The sequence below is a fragment of the Antechinus flavipes genome, chromosome 2 (assembly GCF_016432865.1).
Source record: "Antechinus flavipes isolate AdamAnt ecotype Samford, QLD, Australia chromosome 2, AdamAnt_v2, whole genome shotgun sequence".
Taxonomy (NCBI): Eukaryota; Metazoa; Chordata; class Mammalia; order Dasyuromorphia; family Dasyuridae; genus Antechinus; species Antechinus flavipes.
The window spans coordinates 20,814,891-20,832,215 of record NC_067399.1 but is presented as its reverse complement, the minus strand read 5'-3'; the positions used below and the strand labels follow the sequence as shown (position 1 = coordinate 20,832,215).

The window sequence follows — 17,325 nt, the reverse complement described above, 5'->3', positions numbered from 1 at the left end:
GGAGGAGAGGAAGGAGAGAGAAAGGAGGGAAAGAGGAGAGAGGAAGGAGAGAGGGAGGAGAGAGGAAGGAGGGAGAGAAGGAGGGAGGAAGGAGGGAGAGAAGAGAGGAGGGAGGGAGAGGAGAGAGGAAGGAGGGAGAGAAGAAAGGAAGGAGGGGGAGGAAAAAGAGGGAGAGAAGGAAAGAATAATTGGAGAAAAGAGGAAGAAAGGAGAGAAAGGGAGAATTGAGAGAAATAGGGAGAGAAATAAGGCAGGAAGAAGGGAGGAACAGAAGAATGAAGAGAAAGGTGGAGATTGAAAGGGTCCAAGGAGGGAGTGGAAGAGAACAGAAGGACCAAGAGGGAAAGAAGAGGAAGACACAGACCCAGAGAGAGCTCCATGAAATCCTCCCAGGCCACCGGCCCAGGCCTTTGCACCTCCCCCCCTGTGGGTCCCCTTTTCTCCCCCGCCCCCACTTCCCCGGCCCATCCCTCTCTAGGAGCTCTAGGAGGTTGGGACAGGCCTTGCTCAGCCTCTTCCTTGAGGGAAGGGAGGACCCCAGAGACGGGAACCCCAGAGACGGGAACCCCAGAGACAGGGACCCCAGCCTCCCCTTCCTGGCCCACCTGGGCCCGGGCTGCTTAGCCTGGGAGAGGCCCCACAGAGGGAGCCGCTTCTGGTCCCAGGGAGACTGCTGGGGGGACAGGCCGTGCCTGAGGGAAAGGGGAGCCCCGGGGAGAGGTTTCAGACCCCTCAGAGAAAGGGGAGCCCGGGGGGGGCTGGCTGGGCTCGGGGACCCTGAGAGTGATGATTGGGCTGGGGACCCCCGGGGTAATGGCTGGGCTTGGGGACCCCCGGGGGGGCTGGCTGGGCTCAGGGACCCTGAGAGCGCTGGCTGGGCTCGGAGCCCCCGGGGGAATGGCTGGGCTTGGGGACCCCCAGGGAGACTGCTGGGGGGACAGGCCGTGCCTGAGGGAAAGGGGAGCCCCGGGGAGAGGTTTCAGACCCCTCAGAGAAAGGGGAGCCCGGGGGGGGCTGGCTGGGCTCGGAGCCCCCGGGGGCCCCGCTGGGTGCCCCCCTCGGAAGGCCGCAGGGGACTTGGGGCCGCTCCTGTCCCTGCGCCCGGAGCACTCACCATCCTGCCGGTGCCCTTGGTCCCGGGCACGCTGCTGCGGCCCAGGCTGGCGTTGGGCGTGGTGCCGCAGCTGCTGCTGATGATCTGCAGCTGCTTCTCGGCGCGGTCGGCGCGGTCCAGGAGCTCCTCGATGAACTGCTGCAGGCGCACCTTGGCGTTGGCCTCCCGCGCCGCCGTCTCCTTCAGGAACTGGTCGATCTGAACCACCTCCCTGGGGGCGAGAAGGCGGCTGGCTGCCCTCCCCGCCCCCAGGGGACCCCGGACACCCTCTCCCAGGGCGGTCTCTCCCTCTGACCTCAGGGTTCCCTCCCCTGCGGCCCCCCAGCATCCCCCACTTCTGTGACCCCTGGAAATCCCCTCGCGCCAAGGGCCTTGTCACCCCCCGAGTCCCTTTGCCTCCGACTCCTGGCTCCCCCAGCACCCCCAAGGGAAGGGCGTCTGGGATCACGGCGTCCGGAGGCCGGGGCCAGGAGCGGCTGCACAGATCGCCAGGGGCCGTTTCTTGGCGCTTACGTCGGGAAAAGCTCTCTGATGGAGCAGCCCCTGCTCTCCCTGCCACTGGGCCCTACCTGCCCTGGAGGGCACCAGCCAGGACAGTCAGGGGCAGGATTCGCACCCCGCTCTCCTCTCGCACTGGGCCCTTTCTCCATCTGCTGTAAGAGTCCTTTCCTCTGATGGCACCGGCCTCCAGGCTGCCTGTTACCTAGTGCCTAGCGACCCGTGCGGGACCTCCTGGCCCCGGGAGGCCGGGGCCGTTTTAGTGCTGCACACAGTCGGCGCTTCATTAATGCTTGTGGAACAGACGGACCCTCTGCCCTCCGTCTCATCTCATTCGCTCCAGCCCCGCTCAGACACATGCATGAGGGCTTTGGCTGTTATGGGCCAGAACTCTGCCCTGGAAGGGCGGCTGCCCCAGAGACCCAAGGAAACCCCAACCGAGAAAGTTACGCTTTAGAGAAGAACATCACGCCCCGACGTGGGGCAGGCCCGACCCTGATCTCAGGGAAAAGTCTCCTCGACCCAGAAATTAGACAAGGAAACTTTGTTCAGGGTTAAAGTAACACTTCAGCTTCTTTTCCAATTCAAGGAAAACGTGTAGAGAGCGTTGTCAGGGTGACGGAAAGCCAAGATCTGGTTAGGATTTTGCAGCAGATCACTGAAAGAGCAGGAGGGGGAGGAGCCAACTGAGCTAGGTGAAAAGCAGAAGAATCAGATAAGAAGGGAGGTAAGTGCGATTCTGGGGGTGGTGCTTCACCGTAGAACCTATCAGGGCAGGCCCCATGACATGACCCTCCCCCCCATTAACCCTTCCTGGGGAGGGGGAGGGGCAGAAACACAATCAGCTTCTCCTGTGAAGCAGAATATGGCAAGACCAGAAAAGGCCAGTGCCTTACGGCAAAAAGGAAGGAGAGGATGGATCCGACTTTATAAATGCACGTCCTGTGATTGAAGGGCTTGGCTCTTTGGGTCAAAAAAGGAGAAGATACACGCCTTTTAATTTGGAAAAAATCAAGGATTTGAACAAGGTTGCACTCTTTGTGGGCCTGCATCCTCTTATGTTAAGTCTTATGTGAAGACGTTACTAGATAGTTTGGCTTATGATGTCCTAACCCCGAATGACTGGAAATCCATAGCGAGGACATGCTTAGAATCGGGACAAAATTTGTTGTGGCTTGTGGAACATCATGAATTATGTGGGATTCAAGCCCAACGCAACAGGCAAACAGGAGCTATTGGACAAATCGCTTTTGACCAACTCGCTGGTGAAGGTCAGTATGCAGAGAGTTCAGAACAGATTTATTATCCCAGAACAGTGTATGAGCAAATTTCTAAGGCTGCGATAAAAGCTTGGAATTCTCTCCCTGGACAGAAGGATGGAAGTAAAGCTTTCACAAAAATAGAGCAAGGTCCCAATGAACCTTTTGCAGATTTTGTGGAACGTTTGCAAACAGCTGTAATAAGAATCACTGGAGAGAATGCTGCCACAGAAATAATGACCAGACATCTGGCAAAGGAAAATGCCAATGAGGTTTGCAGAAGAATTATATGGGGACTAGACAGAGATGCTCCTTTGGAGGAGATCATAAGACGCTGTGCCACAGTGGGCACAAATGCTTATGCCCAAACTATGATGAACATGGAAAGACAGGGTCCCTTTTGGCAAGAGAAACTCGTCGATGTTTTCAGTGTGGAAAAGTTGGACATGTGAGAGCCCAATGTAGATACAGAGATAGAGTGAGAGGACAGGGTGAGAGAATAAAACCCCAAACCCCATGTCCAAAATGTAACCGAGGCTTTCACTGGGCCTCTGAATGTAGATTGACCCAGAGAAATGAGAGGCAGGGCCCAGCTCCAAGGTATCATACACAAGAGAGGTGGGGCATGATAGGAACTGAGGTTACACCCTTAGAAGGTCAGGACTCTGATGTGATCTATCAGCCCAAAAGCCATCACATGGCAGAAAGGGATTCCATGATCAGTCAGCAGGGATTACAACTGGGGAGAATACAGGCTTTTTAACCCACCAGAAGGGCAGTGTCCAGGGCAAACAGCTCCAATGTAATTGCCAGATGATGAGGAGAAATCCCCAAAGTGGTAAACAGAAGGGAGTTAGGCTAACTGCTTGGGGAAGAGGGTTTGCTTGTATCTCCACAGGTGGAGAAGGAATCAGATGGGTGCCAACGAGCCGTATTCGCCTTGTCCATCCGAGAGAGACAGAAGAAGAGAAAAACCTCAAAACAAAGGAGAAGATCTTAGAACAAAATCTGTAGGAAGCACTGGATTCCCTAACACGAGAGGAGACTATTGCAGGACTTCAAAACTTGCAGGAATTATTGGATTCCCGGCACATGAACTAGTGGACAATGGATTCCTTTTGGACTATTTCTAGGACTTATGGACATGTGTAAATTCTCATGTTAATTCATGTTATTTGTTACATCACCAGGCCTGTGTTATATTGCTATGTGCTTATGTGTTTTATTATGTGTAATGCCTCCCATATTGATGGATTTATGTGTACCTGTTTCAAATAAGCTCCTTCAGAAACCTGCTAATCTGATTTGATTTTCTATTTCCTTTGGGGTTTTCATCTCCCTTCCGGAGATGTCAGGGAGGGTGTGACCACCTTCTTTTTATGGTGTTTTCATCCCTTTTTTAAGCAGTCCGGGAAGGCGTGGTCACCTTCTTTTTGGGGGTTCTCACCTGCTTGAGAAGGCAGGGAGGTCATGACCACCTATGTTCTAAAACAAAAGAAAGCGGGAGATATTGAGTGCCAAAATGTAATGTTCTTCTCTAAAATGTAATTTTCTCTGTTGAGGTTTCCTTGGGGTCTCTGGAGGGAGCCTTCCTTTCAGTTCAGAGTTCTGGCCCATAACAGTTAGCCACGTGCTAGAGAACCTTCAGAACACTCGAGAGCCTCGAGGATGCTCCAGAATCTCCAGAACGCCTGAGAACACCCAAGAATGCCCCAGAACCTTGAAAACACCCAAGGACACTCAAGAACCTCAAGAATGCCCTAAAACACTGAAGAACACCCTAGAACCTCGAGGATGCTGGAGAACCTCCAGAATGCTTGAGAACCTTGAGGAAGCTCCAGAACCTTCAGAATGCTCCAGAACTCAAGGATGTCCAAGGACACCCAAGAATGCCCCAGAACGTCCCTGAGCCCCCAGAAGCATGCGGGCGTGCCCGCCGGCCTCACTCACTGCTGCTTCCTGGTCAGCTCCTGCTCCTTGCGCACCAGGTCCTGCTTGAGCGAGGCGAGCAACTCCACGCTGACGTCCACCTGGCGTGACAGCTCGGAGGCCCGCTCCTCCAGCTCCTCCTTCTCGCGGCCGAGCCGCGCACTCTCCTGCCGCGCCTTCTCCAGCTCGGCCGCCTTCCTCTCCAGCTCGGCCTGCAGCCGGCCCACCTGCCCGGCGATCTTCTGCTCCACCTCCTCGCTCAGGCGCTCCAGCCTCTTGTCCACCTCCAGCTTCTCCAGCGCCCGGATCTTCAGCCGGGCCAGACCCTCCTCGTAGGCCATGTCGGCCGGGGACGGGGAGGCCGGGGAGGCCGAGGCCTGGCCGGGGCCGGGGCCGGAGCCGGGGGGCGGCGTGGAGGAGGCCGAGGAGGCCACGGACTTGCGGGCGAACAGCTCGCCCAGAGGGATCTCGATCTCGCGCAGGGCGTAGCGGGCCGTGGTGGGCACCAGGCCGGGCTCCCCCAGGTCCTCGCAGGACACCCCCGCGGGCACCAGGTCTCCGGGGAAGCGAGGGAGGGGGGAGTGGTGGTGGTGGTGGTGCAGGTGGTGGGCGGATTGGGCCGGGGGCCCCACCCCCTGCTCTTTGCCTTGGAAGGAGGTGCTCTCAAAGACGTCCCGGCGCGCGCCGGGCACGGCCAACATGGCGGTGGGATCGGGCGCCAGGGGGAAGACGGCGGCGGCAGCGGCGGCGGCCGCGTCACAGATGCTGTTGGTCTTGGAGAGGATGTAGAGGGTCTCGTAGGTGTGGCTGTACTCCAGGTGGGCCCGGAGGGAGGACAGGCTCCGGAAGCGCTTGTGCTCCCCGCAGCGGGGGCAGCGGTAAGGCAGGTCCAGAGAGGCCATGACCCCGACCCTGGGGGAGCCCTCTGCCCCCAGCCCCGCCCCGTCAGCCGCAGGGGCGGGGCGGGCTCAGGGCGCGGTCATGGCGGCGGCTAGGGCACCCCAGCGGGAAGGGCCGGGCGGACGCGGGGCATCGGGCCGGCTTCTGGGCAGAGCGGCTGGAAGAGAAAAGCAGAATTAGCGGTGTTCTCCTGAGGCCCTGACCCCTCTCTGAGGCTGATGGAAGCCCGAGGCTCCTCTAGAGCCTCCTTAAGGAGGAGTGGGGGATTCTGGGAGGGTCCCCACCACCACCCCTGCCCCGGGGGCCTGCCAGCCCCTTCCCAGCTCCCGGGGAAAGCCCGCACGGGCCCCTCCGCCCACGCAGCAAATGCTCCAAAGTCTGCAGGGCCCTTTGTGCACAGCACCTCACAGTGGCCTCCTTAGGGTCGGGGGCTACTGTTATCCCCAGCTACGGATGAGAAAACTGGGGCTGAGGGACAGACACAGCTGGGAAGTGTCCGGATGGGATTCGAATCCGGGTTCTCCTGTCTCTCAGACCGGACTCTTGTCCTGATGCCGCGGGCCTTGGTTTGTAAGAGGCCCTCACCAATTCTTCCTTTTTACAAAGGGAGAAACTGAGGCCCGGAGTCAGAGGTAAAATAATATGTCCTGGCTGTGAGTCCTGACTCCAAATCTGGCACCTCTCACATCTGCCTCCCACACTCACAAGCCTGTGGGAACTCTTGTTTTCCCCCCAAAGCTTCTCTTTGCCCCCCCAGGAAGTCCAGGCTGACCCCCGGCTCCGAAGGGAGCACCCAAGATCCCCCCTCCCCCTCATCCCCCCGCACAGCGCCAGCACTGCCCCACCCCCCTCCTCACGGCACCAGCATCCCTCGGCCCTCCGGCCTCCGTCCTTCCTTTCACCTCCTGCCTCCTGGCCACGGCCCGAGGAAGCCTGTGCACCTTGTGGTAGAGAAGTGCTTCCTCCCCGCGCGATCCCCGCCCGCAGGCCGGCCGCTCTCTGCACGGGCCCCTCCCGGCCGGGACCCTCCTCCCCTCCCCCAGCTGCCGGGTCCGGAGCCTCTCTGCCCGCTTACCTGGGACCCCTGAGGCTTCTGTGGAGAGACACCTCCCCGGGGCTAGAACGCTGCTCCAAGGGGGGCGCACAACATGCACACGCGTGCAATACAGCACACACATGTAACACACACAAGCACACAATACACGCACACATATGCAACACACATGTAACGCATGCACATAATACACACATGTAATGCATACGCAGTATGTGCACATGCTTACCCACAACCCACAATAACCACACAATGCAACACATGCACACACATGTAATGTACACATACATGTAATGCATGCACAGTATGTGCACATGCTTACTCACACGCCCACAATAACCACACGATGTAATACATGCACACACATGTAATGCACAACACATATGTGCACATGCTTACTCACACGCCCACAATAACCACACAATGCAATACATGCACACACATGTAATGCACAACGCATATGCGCACATGCTTACTCACACGCCACAATATAATACATGCACACACGTAACACACATGCATACATGTAATGCACACACATGTGCACATGTTTACTCACATGTCCACAATAACCACGCAACGTAATACATGCACACACGTAACACACACATGTAATGCATACACACATATGTGCACATGCTTACTCACATGCCCACAATAACCACACACATGCCCACGTATGGTTAAAATAGCAAGCGATGGGGGGGGGATGGGGGGCCCTCGGCTTAATCAGAGCCTCCACAGCCTGTGAGCAGTCTCGGCGGGGGGTGGGAGGGAGAGGGGGACGGACTCCGGTTCCCAGAGGGGGAGGTGCCGCAGCAATGCATTCTAGGCACCGGGGACAGCCGGGGACAGCCGGGGACAGCATCCTCCGCAGAGAGAGGCAGCCAAGGCTATTGTTGGACAGCGTGAGGAAGCTCTCACTGCCACGGAGCTGGAACGGCTCCTCTCACCACCCCAGCTCTGATCCCGCCCCGTGGGGTCCCCTAAAACAGAGCTGCCTGTGCTCCCCAGGGCCCCTTCCAGGTCCTCCCGACGTCCCCCCTCCCCTCCCACTCCCTCCGTCTCAAATTTGAGCAGGAAAATGGATGGTTTGGAGCCAAAGGGACCGAGTGCCGATCTCACTTTTTCTTTTCTTTCTTTCCTGAGGCAGTTGGGGTTAAATGACTTGCCCAGGGTCACACACCCAGGAAGTGTCTAGCGTCCGAGGCTGGATTTGCACTCGGCTCCTCCTGACTTAAGGGCTGCTGCTCCTTCCCCTGCATCATCCAGCCGCCCCTAATCTCACTCTTTCCATTCCCTCCTTGGATGACTTTGGGCAACTTAGTCCATCCCACTGGGCCTGAGTTTCCTCATTTACAAATAGCACAGTTGTTTTCAGTCGCATCCAATTGTTCATGTCCCCTTTGGGTTTTTGGCAGAGATACTGAGCGGTCGGCCACACCCTTCTCCAGCTCATTTTACAGATGAGGAAACTGAGTCAATGTGGAAAGAGGAGTCTGGCATTATCCAGATGCACTTTTGGCAGCCGGTGAAGCCCGTGGACCTTTCTCAGAATAATGTTTCCAAATGCATAAACTAGAATCTATGGGACTACAAGGAAACTCAGTTATATTTAAATAAAAAACAAGATATTCATTAAAACTCCACAAATTCACTTAATCCAGCTTAAGAACACCTAGAACTTCCTTCCCAACTCCAAATCTAATTCTATGGTGCTTGAAATCTGATCATGTTGCTCTTCTAACCAACAAGCTAGGGTGACTTTCTGTCTTCTAGTGAGTGAAGTCCAGAACCTGCCTCCCTTCTCCCCCTGAACTTTCACCCGCTGATGTCCCCCTTCTTTACTCATGCACCTCCCTCTGCCAAAAACGCCATCTTTTTGCTTTCTAAATCAAATGAGATAATGGATGTAAAGGGCTGAGCACAGCGTCTGACACATAATAGGTGCTTAACAAAAGTTTGTTTCCTTCCACTGAAAACCCGTCCTTTAAAATCCACCTGAGACGCTCCCTTCTCCAGGAAGATTTCTTTGATTTTTCCCCATTGGTAAGAACAGCTTACTCCAAATCCTTACAGAACACAGTATGATCTGTGCCTCTCTAACACAGCAGCGTAGAAAGTCAGATACAGTTTGTGTGTTAGCTCCCTCTTAGGCTAAACACTAATGGGCCAAACGCATTCTCCATTTAAACTTTGCTCCGTTCCCAGTAAGCAATGAATAAATGACTGTTTTTGACTTTGTATCCTCAACTCTCAGTCCAACGTGTGGAAAATGTTTAATAAATACTTATTGGCCACCAATTCAATGAGTGAATACGGGGTATTCCCTAAAATCCAGGATTTATATGATAAACATTTAGTTTATATGAAACCATTCAGGAACATGGCTATCAGAGAATGAGGGTGTGTGCATGCGTGTGTGTGTGTGTGTGTGTGTGTGTGTGTGTGTATGTGTGTGCTTATTTTAGGTTATCTGATTTCCTAGATAGAGCACATTTCTGGTTGCCATCTCCGAGGCCCCATGAAGCTCAGGTTCAAAATGGAACTTGTCAGGGGAGACAGGGAGCCCCCAGATGCTGACAGACACTTATGGGGGTCTGGCTCCCAGATTATCGCAGGGATGCCCTTCTCTGTCTGGACATGACTCCTTCCACGGTGAAGGGCCTCAGACATATGGAGGAGTGATCGTGTCTAGCAGGCAGCTATGTAGTAAAGTAGACGGAGCACTGGGCTTGGAACCAAGAAGAGTCATTTTTATGAGCTCAGATCCACCCACAGACATTTCCTAGGTCTCTCATGCTGGGCAAGTCACTTAATCCTCCTCGTTTAGGAGGAAATGGCCAACCACTCCAGTCTCTTTGCCAAGTAAACCCCAAATGGGATCACGGAATCAGAAATGACATATATAATTCAACAACAACCATCTTGCCTATCATAATGCACACAGCAGGTGCTTAATTAATGCTTGTAGGTGATAGGATAAAAAGGTGTAAAGGAAAGACTAGATTTGAAGTCTTCTGCTATTTACTCTTTGTACTTTGGGTAATCATTTCACTTTTTGGGGTCTCAGTTTACCTATGGATAAAATAAGTAGGTTCTTTTCGTTGATCACTAAGGTTCTTTCCTTAGCATTCTTAAGAGGTCCCTAGAAAGGATTTATGAAGCACTTACTCTGTATTAGGTGTCAATCCTTGCCTTCAAGGAGTTTCCATCAGGAATTTTAATGAGAACAGGTACACACCAAAGGAACTCCCACTCTTTTTTCTTTTTCAAGGAAATGGGTTTAAGTGATTTATAAAGTTGGTGTATGTCAGGGATCTGAAAGATTTGAACTCAGGTCCTCCTGACTTCAGGGAAGGTACCTGAACTACTGTATCATCTCCCTGTCCCTGAAAATCCCCATTCTAGTCAACCTGTTAGTGTCCCTGCTAAGTCTCTGCTTAGAAGAAGCCTTCCCACTCTCCATCAGAGGCAATTATTGGAAGTTTTCTTTGCATTGAGCCTCCTCCGCCCTTTGCTTCTGGTCCTGGCCTCTGAGACCAAGCAGAGCAAGCCTAAGCCCGCCCTCCCCTTTGCTGAAGGATGGATGGATAGTGAATGACTATGAATCATCCTTCAGGATATTTCAGTCAGGATTTTACACATCTCTCTGGGAGGCCCAGCTGCCTGAGATCAGCTGAGATGGGAGAGGAGAAAGGAAGGAAGGAAAAGGCAGATGTCCAAAGTGGGTGGGAACATGGAAGCCGGAGAGACCGAGGCACACAGACACACCAAGACAGGGACACGGAACGGGCACGGGGCGGACGCCCAGAGCCTGGGGCACAGGCAGAGAGAGGTAGGGACATGGAGGAACAGGAACCAAAAAACGGAAAGAATTCTTGATGGAGCTGGAGGGCACCTCACAAACCAGCTCCTGAGAAGTCTATTCCCTCATTAGGAAATTGAGACCCTGGGAGGTGAGTCAACTTGCTCAAAGGTCACTCAGTATCCAGGCTGAGATCTGAACTCAGGTGCTCTCACTTCAAAGCCACAGTATTTCTCCTTTATTAATATTGGGCAGAGATAGTTCCACGGTCTATAGTACGGGTGCTTTCTCTGATTTCCCAAATCTTTATTGTAAAAGGGCTAAATTTCTCCATATTAACTTAGCACCTTCCCAATTCTTTTGTCCTGTCATCCAGTAGCCCCTGCCTTTCAAACCCCTACCTCTTCCTACTTTTATTATGCCATGGGCATTTACATTCCCAAGCTCACCTTCCCATCCCCCTTCTGGGCCAACACATGACCAGGAGCTTCTGGGGAATAGGTTTGGAGGGGCCACAGTTGTAGGCACCAAATTCTAGTGGACAGAATGGGACCCTTCCCTAACCCTTCTCTCCTTCAATTATCGCCTCTTTATTCTGTATGTTTGTATATATGTATATACAATACATTTGTTTGTATAAGTCCCTTATTATAATGTAAACTCTTTGGGGGAGAAAATACTTTTGCCTTTCTTTATATCTACAGCAATAAGCACAGTGCTTGGCACATAGTAGGAAGAAAGGAAACATACCTACTATGTGCTAAGACACATACACACATATAGAAATATAATCTGGTTTTAGCTTCACAATTCTGGGAGGTGGGTATGATTATTATCCTCATTTTACAGATAGAGAAACCGAGGTAGATAGAAATTAGGTCACACAGCTAGTAAATATCTGAGGCTGCATTTGAATTTGGGTCTTCTGGTTCTAGCTCTCCTGTTCTATCCACCGGACCACCCTGACAATTATTTGTGAATGCAGCTGAAAAGGCCATGAGCTCCTTGGCTGCCAGGCTTCTCCTATGTGGGATATTACTCAATGTTTGGAAAACACCCCAACTCTGTAGTCCATGAGTTCAATCTCTGCTCCGTGACTACTTGTATGATTGGTGGATTTATGGAGCTGGGCTCCTAGACTCTCTTGGTCTTAAATTCCTCATCTCTAAAATGAGGAGATGAGATCGAATGATCTTTAAAATCCCGCTCCCTGCCCCAGCCCAGCTATTCAACCTGAGATCCCATTAAACTTGATTTGGTGAAAATGATTTCTTGAACCCAATGTAGAACTTTACATTGAAAAGTAGATCTATCCTGTTGTTCTAGCCTGAATAATAGGACAGGTGAGATCTCTTTGGAAACTGACAGTCACCCAATATGATGTTTATCCCTTCACTCTCGAGTCACTTGAAACTTTGATAATGTGCCCTCTATTGTCTTTATTTAAGTTTCTGATTAAAAATAAAATGAAAAAAACTTAAGGCCATGTTAGTTTCCTTAAGTACTCAACCAGAGACCCCCCTCCAAGCTGACTCCAGTGGATCTGCAGTCTTGTGAGATTCAGGTGTTCCCTCCCCATCCCACTGTCCATTCTGGGCAAGTCCATCACTTCTGATCCAACCAAGACACTGATGGCCTTTCTTGACTTCTCTTGATCCCATGATGCTATCAGTGGAGCCAGCTGTCTATCCACTTCAACCCAAGTCGACACGGGCTCACTAAGGACCACATTTTGGATTCTTCTTCATTCTTTCAAAAGCCAATATGTATATGGCTCTTTAAGGCACTATGATAGCACCTACCTGTCAAGGTTGGGGGACCAACTGAGGAAACACGGAAATGTGGCAATTCTGCAAACCTTCAGACCCTCTGTCAATGCTAGCTATTGAAGGTTTGCACAAAAATATCACTTGGCCTTTGTAAATACCTGAGAGGTAGGTGACGTTTTTATATTTTGCAGAAAAGTAAAGTGAGGCTGAGAAATATAAGTGACCTGGCCAGAGTCAAGCAGCTGGCAGAGTTCAAGCTGGTTTTTCTAACTCCAAGTAACGCATTCTTTGCGACCAGCTGCCCAAGTTTTGGACATGAGGCCTTTCTAGGTCCTGCTTCCCTGGTACCCTTTATGATGATGCCCTCAGAAAGTCCTGTCTTTAAGCACTTAGGTGTCTTTCATATGATAATTAGTCACATTTGTGTCCAATCTCTCTTAACTAGATAACAATGCCCTTTAGGGCAAATGTCTGTCCTTCCTGAACCCCTATCTCCCCTACTAGATGGCAGAGGACCTCCCATACAGTAGGGGCTTAATAAATGGGAAACTGAATTGAAGGCGGGAAATTTGGAGGCTAGGGTCCTTCCAGGCGTGGTGTTCCCCCCTAACTCAACTCTATTAGGTCCTACTAATTTCTGATATAAATTCAATATTTAATAAACACCTACTGTATACTGGGCTTAGTGCTCAGCAAGAGAGCACGAACTTCCATTTCATTTTAGACAAAACCCATGAGACTAACGAGGTGTGTCCGCTTTCTCTTCCCACTGACCTCATCAACTAAAAGAGCTCTCTCCAAAGCTCTCGATGATTTTCTAATGGCTAAATCTAATGGCTCTTTCTCCATCCTCAATCTTCTCCATCTCTTGGCTCCTTGTACACTGTCTATCATCATCTCCTCCTGGAGACTCTCCAGTCTAGGTTTTCTCTCCTACTTTCCCTCCCACCTCTGTGAAAGCTCCTTGTGCTAGACCTTCATCTAGGTCAAGTCCTCTAAACCAATGGGTAGTCCCCCAAAGGCTCCATTGAGTGCTCTTTTCTCTGTCCTCTCTATACAGAGAATTCCCAGAGCTATAGATCCACAGCCAATCCCTCCTCTGAGTTCCAGGCCCACACCACCAGCCGGATTTTGACTTCAAATTGTCCTTATAGACATCTTAAACCCAACAAGTCCAAACCAGAACCTGTTATCTTTCCACTTGTACCCTCCCCTCTTCCCACTTGATTGTTGAAGGCGCCCCCATCTTATTAGTTAACCACGGTCACAACTTGGGTATCCTTCTCGACTCCCCGTTGGTACTCGCTCCATAATCCGATCTCTTTGCCAATTCTTGTCATTTCCACCTTCACAATATCTCCTGTATTCTTTTTTTCCTACTCAGTTACCTCATCACCTCTTAACCTCTAGGTTACAAGAGTCTTCTGACTGTCACTTCCTAACCAACCGAGATACAACCGTAAAGGGCTCAGCACAGTGTCCGGCAGGCAGGAAACCCCAAGGAATGAGAACTCTCTTCATTATTACTATTAACGCTCCAACTCATTCTCCATTTAGCTGCCAAGGGATTTCTCTAGATCATCCCTTTCCCCATGTCAGTCCCTTGCTCAATGAGGTTCTGGGGCTCCCTCTTCCTCCGGGATCAAATTATTTAAAGCTCTTCCCAACCTGGCTCCTTCCTCCCTTTTCGCTTTCTTCCCTCCTTCATGCTGCGATCCAGCCACAGCTGTTACTCCTTAAGCGCAACAATCCGCCTCTGGACTTCAGGCATTAACTGGATCGCTCTCTCCCGACACCTGCCCTTGGTTTCCATGGCTCCCTCACTTCAGATGCTTCTTCTCCCCGTGGGGCCCTCAGAGCCCACCATCCCCTGCATCTTGTGCACAACAATGGTAATGTCAGCTGTCCCTTAGAATGGAAGCGCCGGGAGGGCCACCGTGCTTCCACCTCACTTTGCGCCCCCAGAGATCGGCGCCCTGACAACAGCAAATGCTTCCTACCCGCTCTTGGCCAACGGATGATGCTAGAATTTCATCCCAAGCCATGCGGCTTTTCAGATCCCACCACAGACTGGGGCCTGGTCTTAAGGGGTCATTGGCTGACAACCTTTGGTAAGCCCGGTTTCCTTCCTGGAACACGGGACTGGACAAACATCCTGTGTCTTCCTGCAAGGTCCCTGGGTCCACTTATCCAGCCCCTGCCTCCAGGGGTCCTTCTCCCAGGGGTGTGTGGGTGGGCTGATCTACTACACACACACACACAGCCTCAAACCCGCCCCCAGACACACGGAGATCCTAGTCCGCTTCCCCCGCTGCCTCACGCAACCCCGAGTCCCACCGAGTGCCCTGACTGGGGAGTGTGGCGAGAGGGGCTCCGTGACATCCCTCGGAGCCAAGCCCGCAGATGGGCAGCCCCGCTCGCGGAGCCCGGGGCGCACACGCACCAAGCTGCACGGGTGACCGGGACCGCCTGACCCCCACACGTGCACACAGCCCGCCAGCTCGGTGCAAGCAACCTTCCCCCGGCGCGCGGATGCCCCCGCGCTCGCGGTCGGATGCACACACACAGGTGCCGAGCCCGGCCTCGGCCCCTCCCCCTCCGTTCTAGAAGCAGGTTGGGGTGGGGGAAGATCAGGAGGACTGCTGGGTGGGGAGGAATGGAGCTGACCTCTCCCACGCGGCCTCAACCTTCCCCTCTCCCTTTCGGTGGCTTCAGGGCCCTCGGATGGGCCCAGCTTTGCCCCTCCTCCATCCCCAAATCTCGCCCCCTCCCCAATCCCGTCCTATGCTCCCCTCCCCCCATCTGTCCCCAACCCAGGGGCCGAGGGGGAGGGGAGGCCCAGCCTCTGGAGCCTCGATCGTTCTCTTTTTAATCCTTCCTCCGCCCAGGGAGCATTAACCCCTTCCCTCCCGCACTGCCAGGCCCGCCCCCAGCTTCCAGCCTCCGGAGAGCAGCGGGTCGCGCCAGGCCCGTGGCTACGGTGCCGGGGGGATCTTGAGGAAGGAGGAAGAGGCGCGGGTGGGATTTGGGTCCCCCACCCTCCCTCTCCGCAGCCGCCGGTTCCCCCTTACTTACCTCGTCGGGGCCGGCAGAGGTGGGACCCCGTTGGGGGCCCGAGCCCCCGCAGGCGTGGGATCTGTCCGTCCGCGCTAGGGGCCGGTACCTGCGCCTGCCCTGCCCTCCTCAGGTCCCCGGCCGCCGTTCCTGCCTCTACCTCCCTTCCCTTCAGGAGAGGAGGCGGCCAAGCCTGTCTTCTCAGCGAGCGGAGCCGCAGCGGACAGCGCCGCCACCGCCGCCGGGGGCTGCACCGGGGGAGGGAGGGACGCCCAGACAGATGCGCCGCCGGGGAGGAGGGGGGGTGAAAGAGGGAGGATGGAGAAGGATGGAGAAGGGAGGAGGGATGGAGAAGAGGAGGGAAGGAGAGGAGGAGGATGGGAGGGAGGAATGTGCAAGGAGTGGGGCGAAAGGGGCGGAGTCAGGGCTGCGGGGGGCAGGGCGCTCGGAACCCCCTCCCCCTCCCTTGCCCAACCCGCCCTGCAGCAGCAGCAGCCGCCGCCGCCGCCGCTGCCGCCGTCTCCATCACCGCCGACCTTTCAGCTCAGCTCCTCCTAGCACAGAGTTCGGCTCAGCCGGGCCCGAACCGGCCCGGCCCGGCCCGGTTCGGCTCGGCTCGGCTCCGCGCCGCCATAGCCCACATCCTCTTCCCAGGTGGGCAGCGCGGGAGAGCCAGGCCGCGGTGGGGGGTGGGGGAAGGAGGGCCGACACCAATGGGGGTGTGAGGCAGGTGGGCGGGGTGGGGATGGAGGCTGCGCCCCCGCAGGCGCTCCGAGCCCTCTTAGCTCCTCCTCCTTCGGTACCCCCACCCCCTAACTTGCCCCTCTCCCCCCTCTCCCGCGCCCGCTACTGGGCAGCTCCAGATGTGGACCACCTCCGCTGCCCCTCTTTAGGGACCGTCACCAAAATCTCAAGCGGTCTCGTTTTCTTGCGCGGGTCTCTGTTTCTCTTCCGCCCCTCCCCCCTCAAAGCCAGGACCCCCTTCTTTACCGCCCCAGGCAGAGGAAGAAGCCCAGCCCGGGCAGGGGAAGTCAGCATGGGGCAGACGCTTTGGGACTCTGTTTAGAAACGCACCCCGGGCCCCGGGAACCGCCCCTTCTGGGACTGGGGTTCTGGGCCGATGATCTGGATGAGCTGGCCCGGGTCCGAGACTGGGCCCCAGCTCTGGCTCATCCCCGCTCCAGCTCGGCTCCGCGCCGCTTCCGGACCCCCGCTTTCCTGCCAGGGATCAGATAGGGACAGGAGGGCCTTCGGGAGGTGCCGGCCCGGATCGTCCCCCCTCCCAGCCGGGTACAGGTGTGTTTAACACCTGGAGCGGGGAGGCTCCCGCAGGCACCTTCCTCGGGGGCGGGGTGGGGGTGGGGAGGAGAGACCGGTCTTCTCTTTCTCTCCCTCCCGGTCACAGTCCTTGTCCATCCCACTGTTTGCCGGGACTGCCTTGGAAGCAGCGGAGAGCGTGAGGTGACCCCCCCAGAAGTACCTGGCCCACGTGGAGGACTCTGCCGAGCCTACCGCCGTTGGGCCGGCGCCTCTGCGCTGACCGTCAGAGGGCGCCCCGAACCAAGGCTTGCAGGACGGGCTGTCGAGGAACCCTGGCCCTTTAGGACCAGTCAGCCGGTGCTCGGCACACAGTAGGCTCTTTATAAGTCGAATTGGACCGAATTTCTAGCGCCTGCCCGCTCTCTGTTCTGGGGGTCTGGATGTTTGGGGGCCGGTGGGGTGGGCGGCAGGGAAGGTCTCCCCCTTTGGTGCCCCGTTACCCCAAAGAGTGGAACATGTCAAAGGGGGAAAGGGCACCGCAACTGACAACCAGAGGCCCAGCTCTGCCTTCTGCTCCTCCCAAGTGCGCTCCCCAGGCGTGGGCCGGGCAGCCTCTTACACTCTTTTACAAATGCCCTGAGGCTCCCTAGGCTGGTAGATTTGGACTTTCAGATTTGGCT

General features: G+C 54.7%; 1 protein-coding gene across 2 annotated transcripts in view; it reads right to left on the bottom strand.

The window, feature by feature from the left end:
• Window positions 1-15,896, bottom strand: part of FBXO41 (F-box protein 41) — a 35,898-nt gene extending 20,002 nt beyond the window's left edge. The window contains exons 1-3 of one of the 2 annotated variants that reach the window (XM_051974263.1): window positions 15,407-15,896; window positions 4,822-5,857; window positions 1,115-1,325 (exon numbers count right to left, since the gene is read on the bottom strand). In XM_051974263.1, the coding sequence (XP_051830223.1) occupies window positions 1,115-1,325; window positions 4,822-5,702 (1,092 nt within the window). In that variant the 5' untranslated portion in view covers window positions 5,703-5,857; window positions 15,407-15,896. The remainder of the gene's footprint in view (window positions 1-1,114; window positions 1,326-4,821; window positions 5,858-15,406) is intronic. The other variant, XM_051974265.1, reaches the window with a different exon arrangement.
• Window positions 15,897-17,325: the final 1,429 nt, after the last annotated feature.